Raw genomic sequence first — 17,837 nt, 5'->3', positions numbered from 1 at the left:
TTTTTTTTCCCATACTATGCAAAGTAATCCATGTTTTTAAGCAGAAGCTCATAAACAACGTATTTGCATATTCCAAATATAAATGGAATATTAATATGCACACAAACACACTCAATGATGCAATCATCCTCTCGTTATTTTCGTTCCTCCTCTGTTCCTCTGTAAACCCTCCCAGCCTACATCAGTCTGTCTGACTTGTCTTGTTATGTAACAGTAGGAATTCAAGCTGGTAGCCAGGTTGGCAGTTATCTGCATGTGTCCGTGTGTGTGTGTATGAGCGTGTTCAGTAGTACTACACTATTACTGCTGATGTCATAGGTGCTCTGTATGCTCTCTCTCTCTCTCTCTCTCTCTCTCTCTCTCTCTCTCCCTGTGCATCAAAGACATTGCTGATGTTTTTCCTGTATGACAGGTAATAGAAACACAGCAACACGAGGAAGAAAATAACCTGAAAACACAAAGGCGTGACAGCATCTTCTGATTGCAAAACCTCAACCAAAGGAATCAAATCTCTGAAATTCCAATACACTAAAATATATTCCTTTTTTCATTTTAAGTTTGAATGAACTGAATTTGAATCCTTGCAAAAATGTGCTATTTTCAAAATAGTCTCAGTAGTTTTACTGATATAGTTTAAAGTGCAAATAGATTGTCCAACATCCAAAATGAATTCAGAAGAAAGAAGAAGAGAAATAACGAGTTAACATAAACCAGTGACACACTCCAGGGCCTGATCAACCCTGGTAGGGCCTCCTTGGATGCGGGTGTCTAGTGATAATGGCCGAAACACCCGATGAATCCAAGGTCCACTACTGACTATGTGTCCCAAACTGGTAAAGTGTCTGGGCTGCCTTTCCTCATAACAGCCATCCCTCAAGATTTTCTCCATTTAAAGCAATGCATTATCAGGGACTGTAACACCTAGTCCTTTTTACTGAAACAAAAATCCAATCTACAGCCTAAAGTTTACGGGAAATTGTTCCTAAACAACTAAAATAAAGAAAGCCAAGTAACAGCAACAAAAACTACCATCGAAGGAGGGTAAAACAAAAAGAAAAACAGCTGTAAAAACATATTGCAGAGGACCTAATGTAATAAGTTTGTAGCAGGCTTTTTGTAATTTTACCAAAATGTGGATTTTTTGTGTTGGCTTTTGTTTAGTTTAGTTTTTTCAGACTCAGAATGCTGTATTTGTGGTTAAAATGGTATTTAATTAAAGCAGTATTTGTTACTTACTTCCCTTCGGAGCCATAGCTGTTCATGCTGTCTTCTATGGACTCGTGGCTAGCCTGGCGAACAGTTCGACTGGGCATCTCCACAGCCAGCCCCGTCTCTGTGCTCCTCTGGATAGCTCCCTTCAACTTCCTGCCATCTGTATCCACTGCAAGTAAGCAAACACACAAAAATAAAACCTGAATTCAGCTACATGTGAATAGAGTACAGTGTTGTGTATGTCTGCTAGCTTTAAAATTCTTACAGTTGTTTTAGTTTATACAATCCCTTGTTTCGAAATGTCTACAGTGTTGCTAATGCCGTTACTACGTAAGGATGTTCAGTTTTAGTACAGATTGATATTTACCCTTTTCTTGCAGTAAATCAGCTTCTAATTAAAAATTGACAAAAAGTCACTAAAATAAATAACCTTCAACTATTATACATCTCATCACATAAGCTGAGTACAATAAAACACTCAAATCAACTTTAAAGTAAGCGAGTGACTGCATGCGACTGGCATTTGTTGTGGCAGGATTTTCCTCTAGTTTCCGTTTTTAATATTTCATTTGTAGTTTGGAAAATATAAACAGGAGAGGATGTCAGGTTTGTTTGTGTCCCGCTGTGACCTCATCAGTATCACACGAAAGACGACCAGAGAGATGAGAAATTTAACAAGGCCAAGGACAAAAGCACTCGATTACTCCTTAAAGCAGGGACATACATCTTGTTGCAAAGTAGCCCACAAAATCGATGTGTGGAGCACTTTATGGGACCACTCTCTGGCTTCAAGGTGTCCTGTGTGTGTGTTTGTGTGTTGATGGTGTTCATGTTGGTTTAGTTCATAATGAAGTGTTTTAGCAGGAGGTCTTTCGACCTTGTTTTTAGAACAGGACAGGAAAGATGTTTTCCTTTTAATGGTCAGGACACCCGCAAGGAAAACACACTAAGACAACACACATTCACCACAGTCGCTCGAATACATCAGCCTAAAACACATTCTAGACCATGCCACATTAATTTTGTGAAGCTGAGTGTTTTTCAAATAAATGCCAAACGTGATTAAATAACTGAATAAAGGGTAAAATCCCCCAAATGAAATACATGTCAACAAAAAGGCACCCACAGTCACACACTCTCACACACAACTACATGGGCACAGTACTGTGAAAGTTAGTTCTGCAATTATTAAAGAGCGACCTAGAATGGTGCTATTTCTATCGTGTTCAAGTGGGACGGGACGCTGGCAGATTTGGGTTACTTGCTTCTTCTTGCTGTCTGGTTTCGTATGATCAGTTATCTCCTGTGTTGGTCCACAGATGCACTGTCATCCATTAATACCAAAGTCAGTATAGCGTGCAGTCCAGAAAACCAGTGAAGGTAAAAATTCAAGGCAGTGAAAGAAATTTTTAAGAAAAATAAAACATAGTACTGGTAGACAGAAGAAAGCTTTAATACTGTTCCACTTACTTAGCATAATTCATGTTGCTTTTAAGTTTTTGATGTGTAAGATCCCTTTTTTTCCTGCATTCACACAGCACTTCCTAGAATTTTGCTGTTTCCATATAACCATTTTGGATTTGATACTGACATCCAACAACTGTTTAGAGAAAAAGAAACGTAATATGTTCTTTGCATGACTAAACATGGGACATTGATTTTTCCTACTATCTAATTAAGATGTATCTACATGTTAAACAAGCATATTTTCAGAAACTAGACGATGTTACTTGGGAACTTAAACTCTACTCCAGACGACAAACAGGTCACAGACAGTCTTTAAAAGGTTTGACTGAATCAGTCATTGTCACACATCCCTTTCAGAATAATTTCTATCTTAAGTCTATGGCTGATTCCTGGGTTCGTTCCTTGTATAAAAGTTGAAAAAGTCTTGAGTGTGGTATGGTGGCTAAAGGAAAAAGTGTAACTACAGAGAACTGGGTAACACTTTGAAAATGCTGCTCCAAAACCTCACACCTGACATACAGTAAGCCAGGAATTTGATACCAATACCATGCTTTACACAGCACAAACTTCTATTAACCGATGAACCAAATTTCTAGTGCCACCAATTGCCTAAAAGCTACACAAATTGAACACAATTCTCAGTAACTAAAGTTACAGCAACTGAACCTGATTCTTAGCCAAACTGATCAAACTATACCCGAACCAAAGCAAACAAACAGGACAGCCGAGTGTGGACCAAGGCCAGTTCACATATAGCCCTGTGGACTGAGTGCAACAATGTGTAGCAGCAATAATCCTTCAATATCATAAACATATACAGGCACAAGTCAGTAATATGCATCTGCTGCAATTCATATCTCAAGCATTTATGTAATGTTTCCATTCAGAGAGATTTATATTATAATACAAGCTTAAAGCTCCAAGGTTATAAAGATAATGAGCGACAGAAAATTGGGTCAGAATGCAGATGTAATGCGTGTGACATGGTGAGCAACCTGAATATCCACATAAAAACCTTTAGAGTTGTAAAATAAGTTTCCTAATCCTAATCTTACCCGGCATCTGGATTTACGAGCAAACAAATCTGCTTTACTCCCAATCCTCCTGCCAAACTATTGTGGTAACAAGAGTCACAAGTCTTGCCAGTCTTTACTAGTATCTCCTTAACATTAAAAGGCCTTTATGAAGTTTCAGACTTCTAGCAAAATATTGCTGAATAGTTTATGGTTGCAATGCCTTTCAAATGCTGTGTAACACAAACAATTTGTATTATTTGCTGTTCGCACAACTTTGCTAACTGCTAATGTTCAACACAGGTCCTCATTGTGTTTTATAGTAGATAGAGCAATAAGAGTATTTGAATGTTAGTCTGCTAATATTTGCTGGCTGAGCAGTGTTACATTTGCTGACTTTACTTGTATTTGTCACGGTCCTGGGTCTCCTGACCCAGCGTTTTTAGTTCTTTGTGATTTTTGTATTATTGTACTTGTGTGTGATTTATTCTATGGCTTCTAGTTTTGATCCCTTGCCCTTCATGTCTCTCTGTGTCCCCTCTGTTCTGTGTAATTGTGTGTCTTTGCATGTTTGAGTTTCTTGTTTTCTGTCACTCTGCATTGTGCATTATGTTCTCATGGTTGGTTTTTTGTTACTCTCTCTAGTCTAGTCTCTTGTGTTCCCAGCTGAGTATTTCCCTGTGTATTTTGGTTCTTAGACCTCTGCCTTATGGTTTATGTCTCTGTATTTCTTAGTTGCTGTCTCCACTGTGTCAAGTTCGCGTCTCTGTGTGATACTTCCTGTTTTACTTTGATGGTCCGTGTCTCATGTGAATGCGTCCTGCTTTGCTTGTCTCGTCAGTCCTGATTTCTCCCAGCTGTGCCCTCCTTCTGTGTCTCATTCCCCTCGTTACTTCCCAGTGTATTTAAACCCTGTGTTTCTCTGAGTCAGTGTCGCGTCGTCCCTCATGCTGTGTGTGGATCTCCCTGTGTGTCTCTCTGTGAGTTTTCCAAGTTCCCAGTTTAGATTAGTTTGTATGTTTTTTCCCTGCCAGCAAATAAAGCTGAGTTTTGAGTTCACCTCCCTGAGTCTGTGAGTCCTGCACTTTGGGTCCAACTCCTGCCTGCCGCACAGCGATTCATGACAGTATTGCTATGTTTTAGCTAGGCAGCTTTACTCACAACAAGTGCTTTTAACCAAATCTACCTGTCGTTTCTGGAAAATAAGTCCTTTCCATTAGTTCACTTCTGGCTAAATCCTCTTATTGGACAGTGGCACTCTTTGTAAGATATTGACGGCTAAGCAAAGACATTCACTTTGCTTGTGTTTGAATTTGTGTTCTAAAAAGATTCTAACAAAAAAATAGGGCAAGAAGCAACTCCTGCCACTTAGCAGCCATCTTGTAAAATGAAAATGAAAAAAGTAACTCAAAAGTTCTCTTAGTTTGTCGTAGAAAAGGTTTAGGAAGGTTTTTTTGTCTCTTTTTCTGTACAAGTTTGAATTCTGTTTTACATGAGCATATTTATAGAGCTTTATTCATGACAAGTCTCGTGTTAATTCATGTTATAGATCATTAAGCCAAGAAAAACAGTTACAATGAACAAGTTTTCTTTGTCTTTCTCATCTCTTAATTTACTGCTTTACTGCTTATTATTTACATGAACAGTGATGCACAAGTCAATGAGGAAGTGATTTGGGCACAGCTTGTGTCACCAGCAGTGACACGGATATGGTTGCCATGGACACAGATGCCATTACTATGGAGACTGCAGTCAAACCAGAGACAGCGGTGAGGATGTTCTGTGAGCATTTTAACACAGGGGCATATTATTAGCTTGCTTCAGTGTTTGTGTGCATGTTTCCATTATGTTGTTATGTTATGTAGACACAAAACTTGTGGAAAAAACTTCTACTTGAGAACAAAATTCTGTTGGTAGAAATTCTTTGTTTTTAGGATAAAAACTTGGTTAAAGAAAATATTAGCTTTGGTTTGAGGTTAACATTATGGGCTAAATATGGTTATGCTTAAAGTGAGTCTACCGAAAATGCATTTAAGTTCATGTTAGGTCCTCTGAAGTAATGGAAACTAGAGTGTGTGTGTGTGTGTGTGTGTGTGTGTAGCCTCCTGTCACCTCTTGTCACGGGTGGTGTATTGAGGTAGAGTAGAGTTACATAACTAATACAACAGGTGGGTAATGGCCGGAGACACATCTACCACTCTGGTTTGCTGCAACCCTTTTCATGCCACTGATGGGATATTATCTCTGTTCACTTCAATCCAATTGAACATGCTTTATCTGCAGCAGAGTGAAAGGCAATCTTGCCAGGCAATCAAGATAAAAGATTAAAATTTAGAGGACTGACAGTTTTTTTTATTTGCAGCATTTCTCCACTGATTTGTCCCCAACACTTTGCACAAAACATTAGGCCTGCGATGTTTTCTCCTTTCTCCTGCCTGCCCGCATCTTTGCATCTCTTTCAGTGCTTTCAGTGAAGTCACATCAGTTACTGCATGCTAACAAGTCATAAAAATGACAGAAAACCTTGCTACATATATACAGGCAACACCACCAGTCAAGACTAAACATGGCCTGTAACTGAACGACAGGAAACTTTTAGCTGTATGCAGTTTTTCCTATTTTTTGACAATCAGTCCGGCGACCAAAACTCACTCACAGGTCTGCCTTATATGGCCCAGCTGTGCCACAACCATGTGGTCACATTTGACATTTAATAGTTCTGGTACAGAGCCAATAGGATCTGTGTGTGTGTGTGTGTGTGTATGTATGTGTATGTATGTGTATGTATGTATGTATGTACGTATGTACGTACGTACACGGGGTGCAACGGTTCGATATTTTTTCGATACAAAAAAAATGTTCATGCATTTTTAATTTGTCATTTATTAAAATTATAAATATATATTTTAACTCAAAAGTACAGTTTTTAAATTTAACCCTAACCCTTGTGCATGTTTTTTATTTTGACAGCGAATGCGCACCTGCGGACCACTTATGTGCAGCCCTGGTTATTTAGCTCATCATATTGCAGCCACAGAAATTCTTTTGTCCATGAAACCATAAAGCTGCACTTTCTTTTTGCCTTATAGTCTGATTTGTCATAACTTCTCCGTTTTGTGGTAAGCTTTTCTTTGGCTGTCACTTCTTCACCCTGACCTGTCTTATTTGGCTCAGCAGAACTGAAATGCTTTTACACACGCACTCACATAAGCTCAGCGATTCTCTGCGCGATCAACCTCTCACATGTGTAAGCTGCGGGAGATTTCACTTGTCATGTTTGCATAGTAAACTAACGATTAATAAGACGATGTCAGAGGAATTGGTGCACAAATTATCATCACTCACAGATCAGTGCTGTCGCTCTCTATACACAGTTCACACGATTGCAAAGTGAAAGCAAAAAAACAAGCGCAAATTCAAACGCGACTTCAATATGTCACATATTGACAGTGGCTCACCGATGCCAATGACATAATTACCCAGCTACATTTCTGAAAGAATGCAAAAGCATTGACATATATTTTTCCTACAATAGCCCGACGGGCAGGGAAAAGATAGATTTTGGTAGCCCGACTGAAAAAAATCGCTAGCTCCAGGACGTCGGGCTAGCGATATTGCAAGCCCTGTATCTGATTGAGGAATCACTCATCTTTGGAAAAGAGAGTTTATTACAGAGAAATGGCTCTTTCCAAAATAAAAGCTATACGATCCGCTTCTTCTGGGCTATATTCTCAGCAGCATAAGGAGAATCATGTGCTAACAGCTGTCTAAATGACTCGGCTAAAGTTAGTAGCATGCTTGTTGTTTTGGTCTTTGCACTAGGATGATGTCGGCGTAAATGTGCAGTCATATTCGTTGTGTTCCCACTAGTGCTTTCAGGTTAATCTCGTTGAAATGACCTTAACGCCACAACACGGCAAATCTCCTTAACGAGCTACCGCCGATCGCTCCGTGCATGGGGCTAGACGGCCAACACGTTAACGAGCTAACTGCGCTAACACACTAGTTCACACCAATGTAATTGAGCATTGCATGGCACATCCAACATACTGTTTTACTTTAGTCCATGACTCACTTACCTTCAGGGTCATACGTCACATGAAAACCAAAATAATTCCAAACGCCAGATCTGAATGAGGTTCAATTTGCCTGTTGCAAGGAGAGCTTAGCTTCTGTCTTGCTAGCTTGCCCTGCGCTCTTCCTTCTGACTATGCTGTCTGTGTTGAGCGCTCAGTGGATCTGCGACAGTGCAGCCTAGGCGGAGTAGTCGAACACAGATTCACTGAGCGCTCAACACAGACAGCATCGTCAGAAGGAAAATTGATAAAATAAATTACAAATGTTGTATTGTTCGATACATATGCGTACCGAACCGAAAGCACTGTATCGAACGGTTCAATATCGATACGAATATCGTTGCACCCCTAATATACACATATACATATTGTCTAAAAATGTGTTTGTTTTGATTCAATTCAGATATAATCACCCTAAAATACAAATGTTTACTGATATGACGATGACAGATGTTGGTCAGCCAGCATCTGCTTAGAAAGCCAAGCCCGGCCACTTTTCCTTCTGAGACCAGCTGCTGTTGTTTATTTGTTTCCAGATGCCTCGGGTCTTAAGTCTGGTGCAGTCATTTGAAATCTGGAAGCTCACTGCAAAGGTTCCTTCTGTCAACTTGAATTCTCTCCTTTCTTTCACTGCATCCCCAACCCTGGTCCAAGTGCAAGTGACCTGTCCTTCCTTTCACCTTAAAAAGTTTTTAAAGTAATCAAATGTCTGAAAAAAGTAAATCTTTGTAAAAGTGAAGAATTAATATCAGAATTGGGTATTATTCCCCTCAGACATGATAAGGTTTACCTAATGCTCTTGAAAGGTGAATACCATTTCCCCACTATCCTAAATGTCATCTCTATATAAATATCAGCAAGGGCATTTCTCCCAGTCTTTTCTCCTCTCTGTTCTCCACCTCTGAAAGAGGGGGAAAAAAGAATAAAAATAAAATCTCACTCCAATCTAAAATAGCCTCCTGCATTTCTGGTGAATGTAGTTCACAGCGTGTGATGAAGTGTGCCTGCTGTGATGTAGCACAAAAAGTGTCTGAGGTGACGCACAAAAGTTGTGATGTAGCAATCAGTGAGCCAGGACTCATTAGTTTGTCTCCCAGCAGAGAGATATTAATGAAAGCAGAGCAGATACAAAAATAGTCGCTCTCCATTCAGACAACTTATCTGACCAACATACAGACAGGGAGACTTGTAGACAAGGTAGGTCATACCTTGTGGCCTAACTCACTCAATAGGCAGATATTTCTGCAGTGAATTGGGATCTGCCTTAACATAAATCTCCCAAAATTGATTTCAGACTTTTACTGGTAAAATGTCTAAAAATGACAAAATAAGTATTTGCTTGTGTTGTGCAAATATGTGTGAATGTTTATGATAGAGTGTAAGTTAGTTTAAGGCACTTTGACAGCAGTAGCGAGAATCCCATATACAAATAATATTCATGAATATATGTCAAATATGTCCTTAATTAAGACAAATATGACATGAAAGGAGCAGCTGTGTTAGAGGTGGGTTGCAATGTGGCTTGCAGATACTGTAGACAGCAGTCTCAGGCAGCTTAAAGCAGCTTAAATAGCATGCTCTATAGAAGTTTTGCACTTGCAAAGTCACCAGCATTATGAATCATTAATGTATCTAAAGTACTTAAGAAAACTGTTTTTTAAAAATCACTTCATGATTCACAACTTAGGAGACACTGCCAAATATAATCTTGGCAGTGTGGTCAAATTTTCTATGTACAGCTACAGACAACATCTCTCCAACTTTCCAAACAGCATCACAAATACATCCCCTTCTTGCACAGTGGGGTGTTATCATGTCAAAGCCCTGTCAGTGTTACTGCCATAGAGTGAACTGTAGCATCATATAACTTCCCTCTTTTCTCAGGAAGGACCTTTTTTTCTGAGAAACCCTTTATAAAGTTTAAAAACTCAACTTCACACACTTCTGAGGTCCTCCTCCTAAATTGTACTGTACATATTATAGCCAATTTAAAAGCAGACTCCCTGCTTATTTTAGTTCTGCAGATAAATTTTTTTTAGCAATTATCTATATGTAATTTGTCAATCAGGTTATTGTTTCCATTCTTCATAACATGACATATGCAAAAATGTGTTAATGCATACTTTGTTGGAAAAGGGACAGTCATCGCTGCATGTCTGAACCTCTGTGGATGAATCAGTGGTTAAATGAAACTAAATGGATGTACAGCAATATCCAGTGAGTGAAATTACTTTGTCACCAGTAGACTATTCATTACAGAAAGAGATGATTTGGCATAAGGTGCCTGTCAGATTGAAAGGATTCTGGGAGGCGCTGAGAGAGTTGCATTTATTTAAAAAATGACTTTCCTGGTAGCGGTACTACAGACGATGACGAGCGATGACTAAGGCTGGAGATGAAAAAGAAGCTGCCTTTTCAAAGCTTTGGCACCACATATGATGGGCAAAGCAGAACACTGAACGCCGGAAGAAGGAGTCAGCGCTAATTACTTTATTGGTAGATAAGCATTTTTTTAACCTTCCTAGAAATTGAGGGTTTTGCTGAGTGTGCTATACTATTTTTGAACACTGGGGAGTACTGTCACAGTCTTATGTGTTTGGCCAGGAGATACCCCAGTTTGAATGCCTTGCTCAAAGATATTAGGATAGATTAACTGACAAACAATGTTTCAGACTGATTATAGTATCAGGATAGTTTTGCTCAGCTGCAGGAGTTTATTGGCACAGCTGCTGCCCGTGAATTAATCAGTTTCTTCTCATTTAAGCAGCAGTGTGATGGCACCTGGGTCCCTTGTACACATGCCTCTACCACAGTGATTGGTGCTCCCTGTTTACAGGCTATCTAACCTAACACCAAGATACATGACTGTTTGGTAAGATGGTCTTTGTACAGTTAGTGTATGTGCATAAAAAAGTAAAGCTGCCTCACTAACACAAGATCGTGTTTGTAGTTAGAGGACACTCGCAGTAACAGTCTTGTTACACTAGTTTGCACATGAAACGGAACAAGATGGGGTGATAAAGTGGTAGCCACCCCTCATCTCACTTTAAACGAGGATGTGACTGAGGCCAAAGATTATCTGACATCAAACTAGACATCCATCAGATCATGCATGTAGTCACAGCTGAGAGGTATTTAATTAGTATGAGCAGGCACTACTAATTAAGTGTACCATACGTACTTATTTCTGCATTTCCCATATAAAGTTGTATTATTAGCTACAGCATGTAAGTACAGATTCTCACAGTATGTACAGTAGTATGTGCTTGTAAAGTGTGTCTCAGTTTTTCAAAATAAAAATAAAACTTGTACACTCAACAAAGTAGGGAATTTTTTTATATTCATATTAGCAATTTAAGCAGAAGATAGATGTAATGTGGAGGTGCAAGGTGAATTTAAGGGAGTGACTGAGTGAGTATATTCGCAGGCTTTTATGGTGTTCGTTGGGCCTCATTAGCTGACCATCCTCCCAGGTCAGCCCAGTCTATTGATGTTGGCCAGGGGAGCATGTTGATCATGCATCATGCAATCTCTGTTTTAGCATATATACTGTATATTTAAATCAATACTGTATACAACAACAGCTCTCAGAGAGCACTAATTGGTAATATGGAAATCCATATTGACAGAGATTTTAAGATCTAGAGTGGTTTTGTGAAACTTTATGATGTCATTGTGACTTTGTAGGGCATCATATTGGAAACATAAAAAGTGCATTTTGCTGTTCTCACCAAGCCCTCTAATATGACATATTACTTGATACCTTGATTACTTGATTCTTAAAAAAAAATTTCAATGTCATCATTGACCTTGAGTGCTAACAATGTTAGTCAAGGTCAAATGCTTAGCCAAACTAGGTACTCATGTTCCCCGAGGCCTAGTATATTGCTGTGAAGTTTGAAGACGCTCCATGAAAAACTGTGGGTAATATAACATTTTTACAGATTTTCAGATTTGATGTGATCTTTACCCGATTTTCAAGAAGATTAAATCAGCTCACATTTATATTGGTGCCATCACACAAAACCTGAAAATTATATATTGAAAACTGTGCACACTAGACTGCTAACAAACTCCTTTCAGAGGGAGAAATATAGGTGCAGTTAAGGAGAATGAAATCAAAGCTTTCTCTTCTATGTACATGCCTTATCTGTTATCTCCTCTCAGGTGAAATGAAATGTCCCTGTGACCTGTGAAAAAGTTATTGATGAGCTGCCAATATTCTGATTAACCCTTTATATTGATTGAAAATCTCAGTTACAAAGATCTTCATTTGTCATTGGTTCATTAGTGAACTTGCTGCACTCTGGTTGACCTCCTCCTCCTCCAACATGATGAAAAGCCATATCGTTTTTGCAAGACTTGCCGAATACCTGTTTGGTCATTTATGAGCTGCCAAATATGCTAATCTATGGATTCTACAAGATTTACAGTGGTACACTTTGGCACCAAAAAATCAGCAATAAATTGTTTTGTGTTAACTTTTACTTAACCAGGTGATTTTTTTTAATTTTATTTTTCCAATAATGTCCTGTGCCTCTAGGTTATGTAAGCTACATGGTGTAATCATCTGTATCAGACTTGGTCTAGCACATCTCCCAGCATCCAGTTACTGTATCTTTTTTTCTTGTTTCCTTAAATCACTTTTAATAAGTGCCCAACACTTATGGCTACGAGCAAACCTCAAGCCGTGCTTTTTAGAAATAAGTTGGCATTTGTCATCAGCCGTTAAATGTGACAATATTGTGAAACAGGTCAGGCCATCTTGGTAAGTTATTCTGTCTCATGTACAGTACACACTTCTCAAGTGGTTTTGCTACTGTTAACAGAGTTAAACCAAAGGAGCTGCCTGGGTAAGGCAATCAGAAGCAGGAAGTATTCTCACATCGGCAGCTTCAGAAGTCACATGGGCATTGTACTAGTTAGCATTTTCACTAGTGAATAATTCTTTTAAGCTTTAAACTCAGTCATGATTCACTACTCATTCACTCGCTCATGTATATTTATGCAGCTTTTTGTTCCATGAACTGTGCATGCATTTCAAAGGAAGCTGAAAATTTGAAGTTCTATACTATTGTGCATAAGAAAACAGCAGGGACAGTATCAAATACCATTTAATGTCTACACTAAATTTTTATATTGGCATGCACAAAGTAGTACCAAACACAGTGTATGTTGTATTTAATAAAGGAAAGTATTGACTTTTAATTAAGGGGATTATTACGAAGTTATAAGGTCACGTAATCAACAAAGTAATACAATTCATGCTGTCATGAGCAATTTGATTATATTTGTTGTTAAGATCTTCTAATGTGGGCGAACATCATATACTACAAACACTTAATAATAGTGGATTGCATTTATATAGCGCTTTCGGAGCCCTCAAAGCACTGTACAATTCCACCATTCATTCACTCACTACAGTTGTAGCCACAGCTGCCCTGGGGCAGACTGACAGAGGCGATGCTGCCATATCGCGCCATTGGCCCCTCTGGCCAACACCAGTAGGCGGTAGGTGAAGTGTCTTGCCCAAGGACACAACGACCGAGACTGTCCGAGCCAGGGCTTGAACCGGGAACCTTCCGGTTACAAGACGAACTGCCAACTCTTTGAGCCACGATCGTGCACTCAAAACGCTTTATATAACATGCCTCATTGAATCATTCATACCAGAACTTTTTTCTATGCTTTTTCTACCCAAGTGCTTCCTGTCTAACATTCACACACATTCCAGAAAGAAACTTGGCGTTCAGTATGTTGCCCAAGGATACTTTAGCATGCAAACTGGAGCAACCAGGGATCGAACCATCTACCAGTGTATAACCTGCTCTACCTCCTGAGCTACAGCCAGCCCAAATCCCTCTGTAAGACCAGCTAAACACTCACTGGATAAAAATACTAACAGAACCTCATTGAATCATTTCTTTCCATCCCTGTGGCTTCTGAGAAAAAGTGCTCAGTCTAGTGACATCAAGGAAGATATGAGGACACTGACGTCAGCATACGTATGCATTATTTACTTGAATACCACTTCCACACAAATCTAAGATTCTCATTGCTCTGATTTGAACATACTGGATGACTGTTTCTCATCTATAAAACATTTATTGTGTTAGAAGAACAAGCGATGTTATATTCAGCAAAAGGCTAGTTATTTTCCGATAGAAAGACAAAGAGAGACAGGAAGAAAAAATAATGTAAAGAGGCAGGGCCTCTTGGAAGAAGAAAAATATCTGTCAAGATGGCGAGTTACAAAAGAGAAGAAGCCCAAATTAAAAAGAACAAGACAGAGTTTGAGTGGCAGGATCGAGAGCTACAGAAAAGATAGAGATAAAATGAAGGGTTGGCAGCATCGATGAAATGTGATAATGAAAGGGAGAAAAAAAGAAAGATGATTTATTTCTGCTCCTCCATACTGTAAGTACTCTGCCACTGAAGCAATTTAACAAAGTGATAAACAGCTTTCCAGAGAATTACACAACTCATATTTATCCTCGTTGTCTGACAGACCCCATACACTTAACTCTTTTTTTTACTCTTTGATACAAGCCAAAGCAGCTAAAGGAAGTTTATAAGACACTCACATGATAGAAAGAAATGTAAAATACTCAGTTTTTAATTATTTTTTACAATTTTATGTAATGCAAAGCATGTTTGATCACCATTAAAACTTTTTTTCAATATTTACATAATTTTGTGTAAAATGCAAAGAACAGCAGAGTTTGTTATTTTATGAAATCCCTATGGTGGTAAAAACTGATATGGAAAAGATATATATAAATCTTATAAAGTTTGTATCTGTCTTGTGTGAAACTTGTATGAAAAGCATACAAGAGTGAAAACAGATATAAGATCCCTTGAAAAATCATATAATGAAACTTGTATGTTTTGGATACTTACTAAAACAATATATGAAAGTAATGAGAAAGTGGCCACTTTCATGAGTAAATCATGTAAGCCTTATATGATTTACTCATGAAAGTTTTTACTATTTCTTTTCCATATGGGAAGATTCATCCATTCGTTTTTGTCTGCTCTTACAGTTCCGGGTCATTGGGGGCGGAGCCTATGCCAGCTATGATAGGGTGAGAGTTTATCATAAAATATGTTTTTTTAATTACAGTTCTGTTGTTTTTACAAAACAAGCCCTATGAATGAAAACAAGTCCCATCCATTGGCCCCTTAATGCAGTGAGGTCAACCTGTACCCTTACCGGGAAAACAGCCTCAAAGTATAATATTTCCACCTCCACGTGTGACTGTGGAGGTAGATAGTATTCACTTAATCCAAACACTGCTGGTTGAGTTAATGCCAAAGAATTTGATTTTGATTTCATGTGACCACAGAACTTTATCCCAAACCATCTCTGTATCATTTGCCTGTACATGTTCCCTATGCTTGCAAGCATAGGGAACCTTGGGCGCCATTACCGGTGTAGTGTGTTACCAATGGTGACACACTACACACGAACAAGGCTCCTCCTGTGTAGTTTTGGGCTGATCCACAACCCCTTCTCATGATCATCCTCACCCCATGAGGCAAGATCTTGCATAGAGCTCCAGACTTAGAGCATTTGATGGCCATTTTATAGTTCTTCCATTTCCAAATATTCGCACCAACAGTTGTCACGTTCTCACTAAGCTCCTTGCTGATGGCCTCGTAGCCTATTTAACCCTTGTATAGGTCTATAATTTTGTTTCTGACATCATTTGACTTTGGTTGTGCCCATGGTGATGGAGAGGTTGGACTGGAAGAAACTGATTCTGTGGACAGGTGTGCTTCATACACATGGTAAATGGACTGGTTCACACGCATTCATGCATTGGAGAGCAACTTGGAGTTAGTTTCTTGCCAAGGATATTTGGCATGTAGACTGGAGCAGACAGGTATCGAACCACCAACCTTCTGATTAGTAGGTGACCTGCTCCACCACCCAAGACTTCAGGAGGATCAGGAGGATCTGTAATTTAATGACTGATTAATTGCAATCTGTGTGCCATGTGGGCACAGACTGGATTCTTGCCCACTGGAGCCAGAATTCAAATACTTATTTCACTCAATTGCAGGCAAACAAATTCATAACTATTTACTTTTTGGGTTTTTTATTGTTTTTTTTTTATGAAAATACTTTGTCCTATCAGCGTTTTTTCATCTAGTACATCTGTTTTGACTCTAACCTGATAGTTTTTTTTTATTTTTTTAACGGATCAAAAAGGAAAAAAATCTCGCAGTTTACTACATGCAAAACTTTGCAGTCTTGTAGCCACTGTACTAGTGTTAACATCAGCATCCCAACATGTTCTGACTGTTACTCTAATGATTAGCAGTTTAAAGATTTTTGACTTGCAAAGTTACCATAAGGCAAAACATGCAGTAAGTACCATTGGAGTTTAGTGTATTAGCATCCCAGCATTTGCTAATTGGTAGAAAAGTGGATGTTCAGTGCTAAAGACTGTACTGGACCTGAGGTACAGTACAATGCAGAACAATACATGTTCAGAAACCAAAAAATATTGTCCTCATTAAGATAAAAAGTTAAAAAGACAACTTTTTAAGTTTAAAAAACTGATTAGTTTCAGGTAATCAAACAGGTCCCTGTACAATCTGAAAAGGAAGCATAATAAAGTCAGATATGGTGTAGGATTATCTTATCAGACTAGTGTCTGAACCAGTATAACATTTCTATCCAGCACATTATCAGTGATAATATCTTGATCAAATCAATGGCAGTGCAAGAACCCTTTTTCTACTTACAAGCGATGACTGGACAGTTTTCTTGTGTTGCTGCAGGGAGAATAAATCACTTTAAGGAGCACCAATTTTGTTGGTCCTTTCAATGAAATAAATTTAACATGATTTTGGCTAGTTCTTTGATAAAGGACTCACACGTGCACACAAAAAGCCCTTGTGTAAGCACTCACTCTCACATCCACACAAGAGAGTCCTCTAACCTCTATTACAGCTGGCACTATGGTGATTTGTTCCCGCCAAGGTCTATATTAGAACCGCAGGGCAGTGAAGAGGAATAACTGGTCCAGAATGGAAGCAGAGGCTCCAACAAGCACTTTTTTTAAAAGCAAGAAAATGCCTGAGCAAGGACTTTTGAAAATAGACTCTGAAGAATCAAGTATAACAATGAAATTAGAAAGAAATGGTCCAAAGTTGAGTTAGATCTATATTAGAATTATTTTATACGGACACTAGAGGTCATTTTTAAGGAAACCTTCTCCAAAATATTATAAAGTATTTTACACATCATAACTTAGAGTTGACCTGAAAAAGCACATTTCCTTTTTTACAAGTAGTAACAATCCCAAAACTTATTTTCAAAGTATATTTTCTTGTACCAGCTAATCCAAGCTCACTCTGATATTCTAACAGCTGTTACAGTTTTAAAATTTCATAACGCCAGATGACAAATTGTCTTGTTTTTAATGGATTATTGATAATCTACTGTGTGCACCCCTGGTTTGTCTAAAAATAAAAAAGGACCCAGTAAATAAGGATGTATAGAAAAAGACAGGTTGCATATGTTATCATTAAACAAAAAGCCTAACATCTGTGTTACTTTCTTTTCTTTAGTTAGTCCTCTATCACAGTAAAATGAATTATCTTTCAACATTTTGACAGAAATGTGGATAAAAAAGAATTATGGATACTTTTTGTTCTGATAAACTAGCGAAATATCACTACAAAAGTCTTCGTGTCCTTAAGGTGCTGTTGGAGAGAAAATTCTTGGTGGTAAACTGATTCTTGGGGGATTGTAAATGGCGATTAATAGATGTTAAAATATAATTAATTAATTTTGAAATGAATGCTTTCAATTATATGAAAAGAGACCACAAATCCCCAGAGCTGCAAACAGAATTTGGAACACTACTGAGAAAATATCCATGAGCATATCTTTGTACAGTGATGGACTATTTTCTACTCACAAAATCTCTCCCAATGAGAGGACATCATATTAGATTCAGTGCATGTTACATACATCTTTACAGCAACTCCTAATATTCATTACAGAAACATGTTCCATAGAAAATTCAGTTAGAGCCAGTGAACATCTTTACAC

General features: G+C 38.4%; 1 protein-coding gene across 1 annotated transcript in view; it reads right to left on the bottom strand.

The window, feature by feature from the left end:
* Positions 1 to 17,837, bottom strand: part of rims4 (regulating synaptic membrane exocytosis 4) — a 71,332-nt gene that overhangs the window by 21,445 nt on the left and 32,050 nt on the right. Inside the window, exon 6 of the mRNA XM_080890366.1 lies at positions 1,237 to 1,381. Coding sequence (XP_080746492.1) covers positions 1,237 to 1,381 — 145 coding nt within the window. The remainder of the gene's footprint in view (positions 1 to 1,236; positions 1,382 to 17,837) is intronic.

This window comes from Rhamphochromis sp. 'chilingali' (assembly GCF_963969265.1).
Source record: "Rhamphochromis sp. 'chilingali' genome assembly, chromosome: 9".
NCBI lineage: Eukaryota > Metazoa > Chordata > Actinopteri > Cichliformes > Cichlidae > Rhamphochromis > Rhamphochromis sp. 'chilingali'.
Note: the sequence above shows the minus strand (reverse complement) of the source record. Positions and strands in the feature narration are given on the sequence as shown.